The 17,482-nt window shown below is 34.4% G+C and overlaps 1 protein-coding gene across 1 annotated transcript in view; it reads left to right on the forward strand.

Moving 5' to 3' along the window:
• LOC124159416 (ubiquitin-protein ligase E3B) overlaps positions 1 to 17,243 on the forward strand; it is a 36,838-nt gene extending 19,595 nt beyond the window's left edge. Inside the window, exons 9-18 of the mRNA XM_046535218.1 lie at positions 341 to 459; positions 2,951 to 3,126; positions 5,600 to 5,745; positions 6,353 to 6,489; positions 10,173 to 10,336; positions 12,334 to 12,599; positions 13,566 to 13,695; positions 13,983 to 14,147; positions 14,822 to 14,933; positions 15,387 to 17,243. Coding sequence (XP_046391174.1) covers positions 341 to 459; positions 2,951 to 3,126; positions 5,600 to 5,745; positions 6,353 to 6,489; positions 10,173 to 10,336; positions 12,334 to 12,599; positions 13,566 to 13,695; positions 13,983 to 14,147; positions 14,822 to 14,933; positions 15,387 to 15,559 — 1,588 coding nt within the window. The 3' untranslated portion in view covers positions 15,560 to 17,243. The remainder of the gene's footprint in view (positions 1 to 340; positions 460 to 2,950; positions 3,127 to 5,599; positions 5,746 to 6,352; positions 6,490 to 10,172; positions 10,337 to 12,333; positions 12,600 to 13,565; positions 13,696 to 13,982; positions 14,148 to 14,821; positions 14,934 to 15,386) is intronic.
• The last annotated feature ends 239 nt before the right edge of the window (positions 17,244 to 17,482 follow it).

Consider the following 17,482-nt stretch of genomic DNA (forward strand, 5'->3'; position numbering starts at 1 on the left):
AAAGAATAAACCATTTCATAGTTGGCTCATATGTAATTTTCATGTAGTAATCAGTGCTATGCTATGAGTGACTTTTTTTAAGAGTCAAATGTAGAGAATACTATTGAAAATGTTTTTGTGTGTAATGTATGCATTCATTTTGTGGCTTGTATTCAAATTTTTGTGGCTAATTAGAGGGCTGATGTGGCAAATTTATTGAATGACTCTATATTCAGTTCTTCCAATTTATTTCTACCCTAATTTTTATTGCTATGATCATAATAATAATTTCTATGCAATTATGAATGTATAATTAGTGTATTTCTAGCATTAATTTGAGTTTGAATTTATTTTTATGCAGAATTTTGGATGACTTGGAAATGTATGAACATCAGAAACCATTCAGATTGGAGGACTTTGCCAACATGTGTAGTTTTTTCAACCAATTTTTGTACAAGGGGGTGTTGATGAATCTATTTGGTATGTATATTGATGTATTTTTTTAATATGATGGTCATATATTGTAGTACATAGCTATATGTTACTCTGTACTAGGAGTTACTCTTTTTGTATTAATATGTAAAATATAATTTCAGTGCCCATTTCAAAATTTGCTCTTAGACCTCTTTGTGTTATGGTTGATAACTTGTCTTACATGATTCCTTGTAACTGAGATTGAAGGAATTTAATTATTGTGAGGGAGGATTTCAGTTTTTAATAGGCAACCCATAATGCATCTATTTCAAATACATAACTACGATTTTTCTCAAATTTTGCATATCTTGAGGTGTTCATGTATTCACCGGTACATATTTATAGATCCTACATCAATATAGTGAGCAGAATATTGTGTCAAACAAATGGAAAAGTACTCATTTTATGATGATCCTTTGCACATTTTCCATAAGCTCTTAACATAATAACACCCTTCAATCAAACATAGACTGTGCTGGTTACCTAGAAAATTATATTGAAAAAGTTCGAATTAAGAAGAATCGAAGAAAGAAATTAAATCGATTATTTTGCATTTTATGCACTCTGAAACTTATTTTTCAAGTACTAGTATGCTGAAGGTAAATTAGATATTTTTGGTATCCTTTTAGTGTATTGAATAATAATTTGCATTCAAACCATTTTTCCTTGCTTCAATCCAATTCCACGTCCAATAGTCATTATTCACTTGAAAATATGTTCAGTAGAATAATACTTTATATTTTTAATCCGTTGTATTCTTTGGATTTTCTATGCATATAATTAATGATTTATTATATATATTAATTATATAATTAATTATCTTTAATATATATTAATATATACATAGAAATTATATATTAATATATTATAAATAGGGATGAGTCAATTCCTCTTTTTTTCGATTCCGATTCCTTCAAATCGATTCCCGATTCTCGATTCTGATTCCATCGATTCTTATTCCTACTAATTGGTGGGGTATTGATTTATCTGTCGCCTTGCTGTCATTAAAATCTAAGAATTGAATGGAATAAAGTAAAAATAGCCGCGGTGGCTACATTGTCGTTTGGCCGTGGTGGCTAAACAATAATGTAGCGTTCATTGCGTCCAAACATACTAGAGCAGCCTGGCGAGTGCGGGCCGAACGCAATCTGTCGAGTCCGCGTGGAGGCCGCAGCGGCTAATACCAAGCAAGAATCAACTTTCTCAATGGTCGCATTGGTGAAACTGGGCTATACAAATGCGAATGAGTCTAAATTTTTATTATTGACGCAGATACGTGTTAGTCTATGAAAAAATAAGTCATATTAAAAAAACCACTCTCTTCGCGTGTTTATAAGAAACTTTTTTTTCACAGGAAAACTCGCTCTCTGCATGCTTTTATTATCGTCAGACTTCAAATATCATTTGAAGATAAAAAATATATATTTCGATCTATTATATGTTAAAATTGGTGGTCCAAATGAATTCTTTAATGGTGATTCATAATCGCAATAATTTGATTTGCTGTTACCAGCAGTTTATAAAAGTACGAAAAACGCATGCATTGCTTCCTGATCCCGTGGTTTCCAATTTTTTTCTCTGAGAGCTGCTCATGAACACGCGCCATTTCAGGGTTCGTCGGTTTGTTGCTCTTGCCGACATTTTCATGTTTCCGAGACCACTTAGGTATGTTCATCGCAGCACCGGCATTCCGGGCATATGCTCCACGCGGGCAAGGCTGACACTGCGGCAGCTTAGGTGTGTGGCAGCCTTTATGCCCCAATCTTATAGTCTATGCTCAAAACATGGAATCGATGGAATCGGAATGGACTTTAGACGATCGATTCTCGATTCCGATTCGGTGCCCAAGAATCGGTGGAATCGAGAATCGACATTTGGAATCCACTCATCCCTAATTCTAATCCTTATTTATTAATCCTTTTATCATTATATAGTTTGTCTTATTGAGGGTAGTTGATACACCTCAATATATTTCATACCCTATAATGTTTTTAATAACAAATTCAAAATGCTGAAACTGTATTTGTGCTGAAGATACCAGTAATAAATGGCAAATTAATGGTATGGATAGAATATTTTTGGTTGAGAAATAGAAATGACCCGAGATTTAAGGAATGAAATCTCTAATTAGGAAGAAAATCTTAATCTCTAGCTCGAATCTTGCTCAAAATTCAAGATGTTTTTCAATTGCTCACTCGATCTTGCTTGCCTAAAATATCCCTGCTCACAATTGTGCTATAGGGAAGGCTTCTTATGCTTGCACATGGATAAAATATTTTTGATAATTTCAGTTTTTAACCTGAACTAAGAGGTCTGAGGGAATTTTATATATGTATGTGGTTATTTTGAAGGCAAGTGATTGACTTGGACATTTTACATTATGTTCTTTATTCCTATTGTTAGCATCACTGGTATTTACTTAATATGTCAGATATACCTGATTATGTGCTTTGTAGAATTGGCTAATATTTTCCAATATCTCTTTATCTTCCTTCAGATTTGAAAACTTTAAACGACAATGCTTTATTCAAGTCTACTCACACTCTTTTAATGGTATTATACCGAAGAGATTGTAGAAGAACTTATGTAAGTGACTCTTCCATTTGGCTGTTAAAGGACATGCGTGTTTCTACCTTCATGAATGACCTGGAAAGAGGGAAGAAAGCTACTCAGGTACGAGATGGCCAATTCGGAATTATTTTGCTTTGATTGTGGTTGAATTCAAGAATTTTCTCTGGGTTCCATGTAAATTTAAGCCAAGTCTGCAAGCAGAACAGAATATGATTGGATATAGGAATAGAATACGATAAGTGTAAAAGAAATATGTAAGGCAAACATATCTATGTCAGCCAAAAAAATCATTAATGCTTTATAATGCTCCCAAAAATTGGTGAGTCTTGTGATTTAAAATATGTACCGTCCTTTTGGTTTGGTATGATACAGCTTCCACAATACCATGGTGAGAGTGTTTCTTTGTGGAGAAAATGCATAAAGTATGCAGTTCTGTAGGTTGCTGTCATCATTATAAAAATATTTGGGTTGGGATTTAGAAAGTACATATTATCCTGCGATGAGCATTGGCCTACTCACTAATGAATTATAACTATCTGCTTCAATGTGGAATTTCAGCAATAAGTTGCATTAAAATGTAAAGGCAAAAAATCCATTGGATTTAAGCTAACCTGAACTCTAGATAAACATTGGTGTCAATGTCTAGATAAACATTTTGTAAGTCTGGACTCGGTGGTACTTAATGAACATTCACTACTTTTTAATAGCTGCTCACCATTAATTAATATATTTGATGAGCAGAACTGAATTATGTAGAACCAAATAATTGTGTACGAAATGTATCAAAAATGTAGGACGCACTTTCCTCACTCATACACGGGGAGACTACATACCTTGCTATGCCTTTTTCAATGCTATATTTTTTATGGCCTTTGAAATACCGAACGCTTCTTGGAATGGGTAGTGACTCTATTGAGTGGACCCCACTTGGGTTGTAATTAATTATTTTTCATGTGGTACGTAAAAATAAATTTAGAATAGTGTACAATATTTAAAAATAGCTGCCTTCACTCCACAAGGTGTGGTGGTTAAGTGATTAGTGTCATCACCTTTCACCATGGAGACCACAGTTTGAGGCTCCATCCTGGCGATATAATTTGTCGTCTTCAATTTGATAGTTTTTACCCATTTTCAACTTATTTTTTAATTGCAGTAAGCCTAGGCCGGAGGAGAAATTTTTATTGTAGCTATGGTTTTTAGGTATTTAAGCAGTCTTATTCTGAACGTGGAGATTGGAAAACTGCACTAGAAAGGATTGGTCCCCTACAAGCACAATTTTTCCCCAGAATTTTGTCGAGAACAGGCCTGGCTAGTAAGAAAAGCAGTAGTGAACAATACTTCATGCTTTAAAAATTCTGTAAAATATCCCGTTGCTGAAGCACTACATATTTCTATGGTTCTCCAGAATTTTTATTTTACTTCACCGAGGATAGGCTCTGAGCGCTGATAGGACGCAGGATGCTAGCGGGTAGCTGAGTACCTTGCTGGCTGGTAGCGCTTGGCTTAAAAAAGGTTTATTAATACCTTATCAAACGAAGAAAACTCTCCGACCTTAGCCAGTTTTAATAGGTGATTATTAAGACATTTTTCCCTGAGCTCTGTGCCTCATGCATGCATTGGTAACCTCAGACGATGTTTAACTCCTATCCTCTCGTGTAGAAACTAGGTCCCTGTGACGTCACATGGAGTGGAATCGCATGGGCGCCAATCTGGCCTTTTTCAAATGAGGCTAAAATTGACCCTTGCCATTCGTCTAAACCGGTATTTCAAAAACCAAATAATTTGTGTATTATGAATACACTAATGGTGGGTAACGAATCGCAATCAATGCCTTTCGTTTTCTTTGGTGAAAGAAACTACCTTATTGTGACAAACTGATCTAGCTGGGCATGCGATGCAGCCTGAGCTGAAAAAAATCGCTCTCCGTGTGCGACAAAGTGCGAGTTCCTCTACACCACACTGCGTTGCATTGGCCAAATCGAAAGGTGCCAAATTCGAAATTTGAAATTTTTGAATGCTTGTATCTCTGAAAGTTTGTAAATAGATTGTGTGTGTTGGACCAGGACTAACTATACGTCCAATTTGCGAGCGGTTATGAGTGGGTAACCATGATTCCACAGGAATGAAGCTTATTATATGATGGTGCGTGTTTACTGAAGAAAGAACCATAATTGATGCTCTTGGGAGAAGTACACGAGGAAAACTTAAACGTGGCGCAATTATTAAAACTTAGCGTAGTGTACATCCACCTTAATGCCATTGCTTATTCGTGGAACTTCGCATTAAAGTTCATTTTGTAACTGCCGGGACCGGGACAGAAGATCGTTATTTAGTGGTAGCAAAAATATTGTAATAACGTTTCTTTTACTATAGATTGGATAGGCCTTTTCGTCGGGACCAACGATTTGCTTCATAATAATGAGAACTTCAAAATAACATTGTTCGTATTAACGAGGGTCTAATGTGGTGATTTTGATGTCTCATTCCTTGAGTTTATGGAGATCTAAGAATTATTCTCTTGACAAATTATGGCATTCACATTAAAATTGTTTCTATTTTCTTCTTGTTACCCCAGATATTGCTACAAAAGATGCCGCATATAATTCCTCATGTGGAGCGAGTACAGCTTTTTCGGAAGTATGTCAACAATGAGAAGATGGTCTATGGTCTAACAGAATCAGCATGTGCCTCTCCTCACTCAACTCTCATCACTGTACATAGGTATGCTTTTTTTAATTAAGGAAGAATTTAAATATTTAAGACTGATAAGACTTTAAAGCTGAGATCTTAAGATAGCTGTAATTAATTAATTTGCCACTTCTGCTCCATCATGCTGCATTTATTGATATGCCATATAGTTTTTCAAAACATGCATCCATTCTTGAGTTGCTTCTTAAAAAAAAATTAGCATCTTACCAACTTTTACTAAATGAATCATTTGATACAGTGAGTCATGGTTTTTATATTCAGGCAGTCATATAAAGCCATTACATAATAATGCATTATAAAATACTTACCATGTGTTCATACATGCATAAAAATTTTCCCACTCACATCATTGATCTAGGGTAACCACCAAAGCTGAAACTATATCACGGTTAGACTGTTTCAGTTAAATGATTAACATTACTCAATTACTACATATTTTTCAGTGACTACCTAAATTCTAACAGTTAGTTTTTTTTACTTCTTTCAGGATTTTGCATCATATGTGCATGAAATTATGTTGCTAAATTATAATAAAGTGCTTATATATTTCTGTAACTTCCATAATGCTCAAAGTATTAGTATTCATTGCACTGTTTATCATTTTCTATTTGTTTAACAGGACACGTATAGTAGAAGATGGATACCGCCAACTTGCCTTGCTTCCTTCACAAGCACTTAAGGGAGTTGTAAGAGTCAAATTCATCAATGAGCAAGGTTTGGATGAAGCTGGGATTGATCAGGACGGAGTCTTCAAAGGTAGTAGATCAGAAAATTTTTTGCCTCTCATGGTCCAAGGCTTAGTAAATAGCTCCATCTAGAGAAGACTTGGTATTACAAACTTCTGGGGTCTAAAAGATCATTGGTTTGTAATAACGAAGTTTGTAAGAACGTTTCTTTTAGGAATTATCACAAAAAACATACCTCGCCACAATTTCTGGTATCTTCAATATCTCACACTTGTAGCCCTGCAGGGGAATAGCTTCAGAGAAATATGAATGTTATAAGCAATTAAACTTCGTGTAACTATGTAAAAAATGAGCACATTCGTTCGATTTTATCAATAGAAGAATGCGGGTGATTCCACAAGTGATTGTCATTTCCAAATGATGAATATATAATAAGGAGATATGTCGGGGAATGACGAACACATTAGTAAATAACGTCTGAATGGAAGTTAACGCCAAGAAATTAAATGGTGAATGGTGTAAGCAAAGAAAGACCTTGAAAGACCAACATGCCACTAGATCAATGGCATTCAAAGTATTTGGTGGGCTGGAATCACTGGCTTAAACGGTTAATTAACAATCGGAAATTATTAATGGGATTAATGTCATCCAAATAAGAAATACCACTTTCAAATAAATATTAAGGAACAAATATTTATTTCGAAAACTGACTGAATGGACAATTGAAAGACCGAAGTCCCTTTCCACAAAGAGGGGTAATATAAGACAAAGGGACCAGGCACCTGCTCTTGGATTTTGAGGGTATGGCCTAAGTCCCGCTTCGTTGAGTCCAGAAACTAAGACTTTGCGAACCCGCGACCGTCATAAAAGGGGGAGGACAAGGAAACATTTTCAGTATTCGTTTAGAAAGATCTTTGACGAAAATTTATGGCTTTTGTCTCCCAGGTCAAAAAAGTCCTGCCGCATATTTTTGTCATTCAGATCAAAAAGGTTAAAGGATTCCATGGTTATGCCCAAAATGCAAATTCCTCTTTGCCACACCATGTCGCCTTGGCCAATTCAAAAGGTGCTAAATTTGAAATTTCGGGCACGTTAAAATTTCTTGACTGTTCATAACACTGAAAGGTCTTTTGTCGGATATTTGTAAGAAGACTTACTGTATCCATGTGTGAAATACAAACTCCTTCGTAGCATGATGCAATTGAGGGTTGATATCTTCCTGAATACTGCCAATTCACAAGCAGTAATGAGTGGGTACAATGATTTCACAGGAATGAAGCTTATCAGACAATCTTGCTGGGATACTGAAGTATCTCTTACTGATGAAAGAACCATGATTTACGCTCTCGGGCAGAGAGCTCAAGGAGAACTTACACGTAGTACAAGGGTTATTACATAGCGTAGTGTATGTCCACTTATATGCCAGTGCTTACACTTGGAACTTTGTAATGTAATAAGGTTGTTCATACTAACGAGAATCTACTGCAATAGGAATTCAAGACAGCTGATGTTAATTGAAATTAAACACCAAACATTCTTGTGCCAAATAAGAGTTTGTATTTGTTCTCTCATGATACATATATCTTTTCCTTATTTTGGAAATAATTTACAATGCAACAAACATTGTTACTTATATCTCTCTGCTACCAATTTTAAATTTAAGGGTTACTTCAATCTTGTCTCCTTTGCCATTGCAGCCTTAAATTTATCTTTAAAGCATTAGTTTTTTGGTATTCCATAGCTATGTACAGTGGCGCCGACTCCATGGGACCTGAGGGGGCCCGAGCCCCCTCAAAAATTCATTATGGGTGTGAGGAAAAAATGTGTCAGGCTCATCAATTTTCCCCGGAGTGCCCAGATATCGAGATTCGAGTTATCAGGGTTCTAATGTTTATCATATGACTCTTCTAAAATGCTTAAAAAACTTAAAACTCACTACTTATAAAATTTCCTGGTGCAAGATCCCCAGTTTGGCCACCCCCAATATTTTTTATAAGCCGGCATCCCTGGCATGTACATATTTAAAAATCTTGTGAATATATTTGTCTTGTAATCATGCAAACCATAAAATATCATACAGAAGGAGGTTGATATCCACTCTTTGATTTGTACATTACTCGTGTGAAATATTTGTTGAGAATGCATATTACAGTGCATAGATTCCAAAAAGTTTCATATCTCTTTAGGTACCTCAGTTAGTGAGTGACAGTGACCTGTGGGTTAACCTTTTTTAAACTTATATATCTGATTATCTCCCTTTATGGATCTCTAGGGTGTAAGTTTTATTTTTTTCGTAAATATATTCTATACCTTCTCTTTGATCTCCTTGGACAATGAATCATCTGCTTTCCTTAAATATATTTTGTAGGTGCATATTTTAGAAGTGCTTATATCAATGGAGATGTGGTTTTCATGAGGGGTGATGGATGGTTACCTGTAGCTGGTTAAGAATATTTTTTGAGACGGATATGAAGGAGTAACTTCTACTGAGGGACAAACCTAAGTGCTAATCATAATGCAAATTTTGAAGGTCTGGGTTCGAATCCTGGTACAAAAGATTTTTCCTCTGTGTAATTTTGCTGTATAAAAGCACTTGCAGTTGTCTCTGTAAAGGTATGTTGCTGGAAACTCAGTTGTAATTCATTGAGTAATGACAACTAGGACCAAAGTTTTAAAGAAAAGTAGTGCAAATAATGCAATTTAAGTGTTTAACTTTATTTTCTTCACAAGCAATGTTTTCAGCAAATGCTAAGTCATGGTAGTGGATTGTAATGGAGTGCAATAATTCTATGAATAATAATAAAATGCCTTTATTCAGGCGAGGTTGAGACTAAGAGGTCCCCTCTTCCACCTAAGGAAGGGTATTATGAGGAGAAATAAATATGTATATAGATCAATAACTTAATCTTCATAGAGATGCATGATAGATACATGCATGAAAACAATCCTCATGGATTTTATGGATCTTGATTCCTCTTGGTATTATAGAACTTGCCTTTTTTAAATATAATTTTTTAGTAAGTACACTCCGGATTATTGGGGCTAATGATAGGGAGGGACGGCGCGAACAATCGGAGAACACAAATAACCCAACTTTCACTTAAATGTCTTGCAATGTTCATAATTTACCTAAAACAAACAATATATTATTATTTATGCAGTTATTCCGTTATTTTAGAGTGCTTCCCGCATTCAATGTGAGCTTTCTTTGCCAGTTCGCGATCTTTTTAGCGGCAATATCATGGTTGTACTCGTATTATTAATACTGGTTTCGAAAACCACACATCCGTGGCTGCGTGATCATGGATACAGAAAAGTGGTTTGCAAGAATGCTTCAAAACCACAGCTCGACATCAGAAACTACATTGTCAGCACCACACCATGAATTCACGTCTCACACATGTTGCCCAGGTTGCAACTGCTGCGTGACCTGTATCTGTGATCACGGAGCGCGGTCGTGCACTGCGAAGCTTGGAAAACAGAAACACGATACTCCCGTGAATGCAGATAGCACACGATCGCTTCCATTTTATGAAGGAGACTCTAACGGAAATAATAAGCCTGGTGTATCCCCGCATTAATGCAGTAATTCCGATGATTTTGCGTCCGATTAAAAAAAATAAAGATAGCGGAAAAAATTGAGTGAGGGTGAAAATCATTCAAGGATAAACCGCAGGCGGATAATTGGGTGTCTGCTGTACTATCAATTGATTTTTAGAGTGTATCATAATAATTATTTCTCTTTAATTTTAGAATTTCTAGAAGAAACAATAAAGCGGGTATTTAATCCATCGTTAAACCTTTTCCGAGTAACTAGTGAAGAGAGGTTGTACCCATCTCCCACATCATACCTTCAAGACAATCACCTTCAACTTTTTGATTTTGTTGGTCGGATGCTTGGAAAAGCAGTTTATGAGGTAGGTTAATATTTTACTACTGGCCGATGTCTCTTTGTGTGAAAAATACTAATTTTGATTTATCATGGATATTAATTTTTTGATTGGCTGAATATAATTTGCCTTCAAAAGATGAAGATAGGCTGTGAAATTTATATGTATGTATTTGGAATGGGTGAACTTTAATTTTTATTCATTGTCTTGTATATCTACACAAATTTATTATTTAATGGTTATTGTTGTTGAGATCAATTATACTGTTGAATATGAATAATTTTAGAATGCTTTAAATGTTAATTCATTTTTAACTTATTCACTGCTGAGGACACCAGTTGGTATTTTTCTGGTATCACAGAGGTAATACACCTATTGGAATCATTTTTCTCCTTCAGTTACTCAGTTATCAGTAGTAATATGTATTGCTTACAAAGTTGCCCTGCAGAGTTGTATAGGGATGTGAGAAGGTCGGTTTGCCTGGAAGGTGACAATTTCACTAAGTCAATTATGATTCCTTAATTATCATAATCTTTATATATGCATGTTATTCTTCAGTTTATCATTAGGCTCAGTGCTCTTCATTATAATTATTAACCCTCTTTTCTTCCTCCCACTCCCAGCCTAACCAACACCTTCCCCTTTGTCATGGTTTTCTGTATCTCCTGTCATCTTAATACTCACTTTATGTACACTTTCTCTTTTTCGGTATTTCCTCTCCTCACTTACCATTTACTTTTCTCTGTCCACGTATTATTCAGGGTTTATACAGGGCAGGGTAATCAGGGAAATAAATATCAGGAATTGGAAGTCATGGAAATGTCAGTGAAATTATATTATAGTCTGGGAAAAAATGTTGAGGGGTAGTGAAAATATGAACATTTTGATTGGAATTTGACTCCATGTCATACTCTCTTGTAGCCTTCACACAGTTACAAAATCTTCCTCTCTTCAACCCCTTCCTTATAATGAAGGCCTCCTTTGCCATTGCCCTTCTCTTTGTGATATAATAATGGTGGAGGTCTTTTGATCAATGTGCTGCCCGAATAGCCATCCAAATTTTCATAATGAATAGGTATGCTAAATTGATTATGGCGTATTCATGAAAACCATCAAAGTATATTTGTGCTTGGATTTAAATTTATAAATATAAATTTTCCAGGATAGGGACCCCACTGTGCACCAATTACAGTATGGATTGTGTCATTGTTACACCGTAATGTATTTTACTTTGTTAGCTGGAAAAACAATGTAGTGAAAAAAAATTGTTTAATTTGGTCTAGCTTTTCCTAAAAAGTCATTGGCCTTAAATTTTTATTACTTTACCTTTGCAATTTTTATTTCATTCAATTCTCTGTAAAAATTATTTTTGCCTTGATCTGTTCAATTTGAAGTCTATAGGCAGTGATCATGTAGAGTGTGTATTTAAGATTTGAGTAGAAATTTGCCTGTTTGTGGCTTCCCTATTTTGCCATTAATCAGATGTTATCTGAATTGATTACTCTGAATGAAAGGTGTTAAAGGCTTTAGCTGCATGAGTCACACATATGATTGTGAAACTTGTGTGAAAAATCCACCGAGGAAAAAATCATTCACCTTGACCGTTATTCAAATCCCTCGATTTCCGGTCGAGTGCTTTAGTCAGTTAAGCTACCGAGGCATCATTCTCCCCTGTGGAAATTTGAGGAAATGTTGAAAAAATAATGTGTATTTACTTTTTAGTTTTATTAATATACTATTACGATTTTCTTTATTAAATGAGATTTTATATTGTCAGCCACAAAGAACCCTAATCCAGGAATGTTCCCAAACCTTTAACCCTTCTATGTATTGTTTTTCAAGGTATAGGAAGGTTGAACTTAAACTAAGGTTGAATTTTTGTTTTCTCGGTAATGTGTGGGCAAAAGGCATATCTTTATACCAATGAGTTATTCATTTTTTCAAAATTTTTTATTTAGATATGAATAGATTATGTATTTGCAAATGTACACTTTTTATTTAGGATTTTTTTTTTCAAATTTCAGGGAATCGTTGTAGATGTTCCTTTTGCATCATTTTTCTTGAGTCAGCTGCTCGGAACTCACAATCAAGCCTTGTATTATTCCTCAATTGATGAGCTCCCATCCTTGGATCGAGAATTATGCAAATCTTTAACTTTCATTAAGCATCACGAAGGAGATGTCTCTGAACTTGACCTAACCTTTTCGGTGGATGAAGATTGCATGGGCCAAATTGTCACTCATGAACTTGTTCCTGGTGGTAAAGCTATCTTGGTGACCAATGAAAACAAGTTAGTAAAGCATTTTTTTATTTTCTTCGTACATACTGTTATGTATTTCTATATTGATAAGCATTGATGTTATTCCTTCTGTTCTTACAAATGTAAGAGGAGAGACTAATGCAGTCACTCTGGAAAATTATGTTTATACCAGAGATTGTGCTGTCAAATTAATATGAAAAGTGATGAAAATCTGCTTTAAATATTTGATGATTGAGGATCAAATGGAGTTCTTGCCTTAAATACTCCACAAAAAAGCAAGATTTTTTTACATTTTGATGGCAGCCTGCTATGATATTGGATACATTAATGTATTGGAGTGGTAAATTTCTTGTCATGTTATTTCCTGCCAAGAAAATTGTGAATGATTGATATCCCATTTAACATAAGTTTTCATAATATAGAAACCAATTTTTGTGAATCCAGAAATACCTATCTTATGTATAATTTTTTGATATATTTGCATTATAATAAGAAAGATTGGGAAAGCAAGGAAGCAAAGAAATAACATGCAAATGCTCGTCATCCCTGTGTTTCTGGAGTTTGTAAGAAACCATGCTTGTCACGGAGACCCATACTAGATGAATCTCTCACTGTGAAATGAGGTCCTTCACTGCTCTTGTCAGAGGCCTACTTTAGAACACAAAGAGTCTGTACAATAGTTGTGTGAATAGTTAAAGAACTTCTTCAGAGTGTTGATTCTTATTGGGGTCATGCAGGTATTTGTTTAGAACTTGATGAATGTTAAATGTGTTAGAATGTACCATGCGGGAACCACCTGAGCTTATATGTTGTTAGATAGTTTGATCCATTGAATAGTTTGGAATTGAACTACAGCTTTGAAGTCAAACTTTGAATTGCCAAAATTTATTAATGATTCTAAACTTTTTCATGTTTCAGTAATTACTCTTATTATTGCCTCTTAAAACCTCTTATGCACTGATCTAATAAAAACTCCAAAATCTCTCTTTTTCATAGAATAAACTACATTCATCTAATGGCTCATTTCCGTATGCACACCCAAATAAAGGATCAGACTGCTGCCTTTATCCGTGGATTTCGTTCAATCATCAATCCAGATTGGCTTGCACTCTTCTCCACTCCTGAGGTATCTATCATTTTTATGATGGGCTGAAAATTTTCTTTACACTGCTGATTTTCAATGGTATCAGCTTGAGGGCAGTAAAAAGTAGGCTCGTTAAACTATTTGGCTTCATTGTGTGAATTATTTCATGATACAAATTGTAAATGGTTTCTAATTTTTATTTTATCGTTGGAAATTGGCAATTTGATATTATATCAATCAATTCCTTAATGAATGATTTTAATCCATCCATGAAAAATATTCCTTTGTTTTTATAGACATAGTGGCATAACTGTTTTTCTTTTGCACAGCTCCAAAGATTGATCTCTGGAGATAATGCTCCTCTTGATCTTCGTGACCTTCGAAAACATACCCAGTATTATGGAGGGTTCCATGATTCACATCGTGTTATCAGCTGGTTGTGGGATATTCTTGAAAAAGATTTTACTGATGAAGAAAGGAGTTTATTTTTAAAGGTTTGTTAATGTTTATATAACACTTTTTTTAGATGTATTTTCCTTTTTGACATTTTCAGGAATGGAATGAAGAGTCGATCAGGCAATGTATTGTACATAATTCAACTCTTTTCCTGCAAATATCATTTAAGAACTTTTCTCAGTCTGCCTTTAATTTTCTTACCTTGTGGCAAGCCCAAGAAAAGATAACTCAGGCTATATCTTCTTTGGAAATAATTCAATACTCTTAGTGAGTGCACATCTGTTGATTAATACCAGCCACTTAAACCAAATTAATGCTTAGTATCAGTGGAACTAACAGTCATTGTGACAGGATTGATTTAGGAAAATGACTGAGACCTAAAAATTTGCTGTGTGGACCAACTCTTGGTATGATAGTTTTTCTACGCTCATATTTGAGATTTAGAAGTCTTTGACAACCTCTGTGTTTACATCATAATTGCTGCATCTATGCTGTTGGTATCTGGAAGATGGCAGAAGACATTCCTTTATTCTCACCAAGTTTTACATGCATTTGTGAGACTATGAATACTTCTCTTGTCCTTTGATGTTGTACATAACCATTAAGAAGTTACATATTAATTGCATGTGAAGGAAGATAGTGTAGGATGAAATTTAAATCACCTATTCGAGGCTACATTGACTCATAGTTAACTTTTTCATTTCTTTTTAAGTTTGTGACAAGCTGCTCCAAGCCACCTCTCCTTGGTTTTGCCCACCTTGAACCTCCATTCTCTATCAGATGTGTGGAAGTTGGTGATGACGAAGACACTGGTGATACGATTGGTATGTTTTAATCATATTTCAGTAGAGTTTTTGTTTTTCTGAATGACTTATGGTGGTTATATTTATATTATTAGGGATCAATTGGGTGAATTGAGGCAATGCAACTATCATTTCAATTCAGCATGTTTTCATACTAGTTGTCCATGTATATTTCCAAAAAATTTTTATGGATGTTTTAAATTAAAAAAAAATATTACTTAGTAATTTAATAAAGTGATGCATGATGTACTGTAGGAACTGAGGAAATACATATGTTTTATCCTGCAAAATAAGTGGAAGGCATGGTGGAAGGAAGATATATTTACACCTACAGTTATTTCTGCTCAACCATGGGTTGAATGTAAGAAATAATTTATAATTATTTCTTACACTCAACCCATTTATTGTTTTATTTATTTATTTTTTACTTGTATTTGTTGGTTTAATTATTATTCTTCATATTTTTTATTACAGGCAGTGTTATACGTGGGTTTTTCACGATCAGGAAAAAAGATCCACAGCATCGATTACCAACGTCCTCAACTTGTTTCAACCTGCTAAAACTACCCAACTATCAAAGGAAGAGTACTCTAAGAGAAAAGCTACGCTATGCAGTTTCCAGTCATACAGGATTTGAATTGTCGTAAGCGATGACTAAAGACATCTCGCATCATTATGATGAATCAGGGAAATCAACGTACAATGGTTTTTAAATTAAAGAAGGTAATGGCATTAGTTGTTTTAATTATGAGGCTAGATAATCTATACTTCTTCAAAATTTAGTCTCAAGAATTTGCCCTAATTGGAACTGATCATGTTCTGTTTCTAGTGGAGGTTTAAGCACGCCAAAGCATTGGATGGTGTTGATTGGTGGCTGCAGTTTTGTGTGTAATATTGATTCTGTAGTTATTTTTCAGTGTTTCCCTGATCATGGGTGACAGCACTAAAATGAAATGAGTACATAACCTCCCTCCTAAATAGCCCAGGTCAGATATTTGTGCTCAAGTAGATATGTGAAGTGATCATGTGTTGTATTGTATCCACAATGAAGCATTGTTAGTGCGTACGCCTTTGATTTCAAGTGAAAAACACTTTGATATGATGTGTGATTTTCCTGAGATGAAATTATTTTTAGTCTTGATTATTTAAAAAAAAACATTTCAAAATTAAAGTTTCGTTGTTAGGTCTAAATTCTTTATGGTTGCCTAACTTGATTTTTTGAAGTACCTCTCATATTTCTTCTGATGTGAGGGTGGAGAGAATTTTATAAGCAATATTGTTATATTTTATATTCTTGATAGGAAATGAATTATGATGATGAATTATTAATGAAATGAATATGAGTTATTCGTAAAAGATATTTTGTATTCCTTGATATAATTCAGAAATACACTAAGGCAATGGAAATTTAAATGCTAAGTATGCTGTAGGAAAATCATTTGTTTTTATGATGAAAATTATTTATTTTGGTCTCAAAGTTTCGCTAATGGTTATAGTATGGAACAAAGTGTATGTTTTTCTATCCCATTGATGTGAAAAATTGGAGAGTAATAGTATTCTTTGTAATATTTTATTTGAGAAAGTATATCAAGGGATGACACTAGTCAAGTCTGTGAAATGGTTAAGTCAGTGAATTATTAACTAATTAGCTATTTGTAACAGCTTTGGAATATGTACTCTGTGGTTACCTATTCAAAACTTACGACATTTTGTATCTTTTGTCACCAAGGAAGCAAATTGTGGTTTTAAAAGTAGAATCGATCTAACAGGGTAACATGGTCATTTTGAAATCAGGCTTATTCCACCATTTCATGAGCTTTAGGTGTCATTGCCTTATCTGTTGCATAAAAAAAATTATATGTTGAAATATGAGTTTTGGTTAAGAAATATTACATAAGTTTTGATTTCTTTGATGGCATTGCTAGTTGATGTACACAATTTTTACTTGGCATTTTTTTGTTATCATTTTCCAGCAACTATAATTTTGTTATTTATTCGTACAGTTTTATAGATATGCTTGTACATAATTAGTGTCTTTCATTGTTTATTTCGAAGAATGTTAGTCTTCATTTTGCTTTTAGCCCTGAGAAGTATTGTACAATAAAGTGAGCCAGAAGCGATTCTAAACATGACCAATGGTTAATGCTTTAAAATATATCAAACTGAATGAATCTGTGATAAATGAATTGTGTGTACGAAGAGTACTATCGAGTCATTGTACAAATAATTGTGGTAAGAACAGTGTGAAATGTAAGGCCTTCTGCTAGTTTGGGGATTAGATTTATTCACGACGGCCTCTGAAAATTCTGTAAATAAATGGGTAAACTCCAATTTTGGCATTTCATTTACTCCCTATTATTAACAAATAGTGTAAAAAAAGATAAATTGCACGGCCAAGGAACATTGCAAAATTTACAACGCTCTAGCCGAAGTACGACTAGTCACACACGGATACGAAATCGTGAAGGCACAGACAGCAAATCTGAGATAGCATGGGTGATAAAAATCATTTATCCATTTCCCTCATAAAAAAGTGTTAATATTTTAGAAAATAAGTACTTTACCAGCGG

The sequence above is a fragment of the Ischnura elegans genome, chromosome 5 (assembly GCF_921293095.1).
Source record: "Ischnura elegans chromosome 5, ioIscEleg1.1, whole genome shotgun sequence".
Taxonomy (NCBI): Eukaryota; Metazoa; Arthropoda; class Insecta; order Odonata; family Coenagrionidae; genus Ischnura; species Ischnura elegans.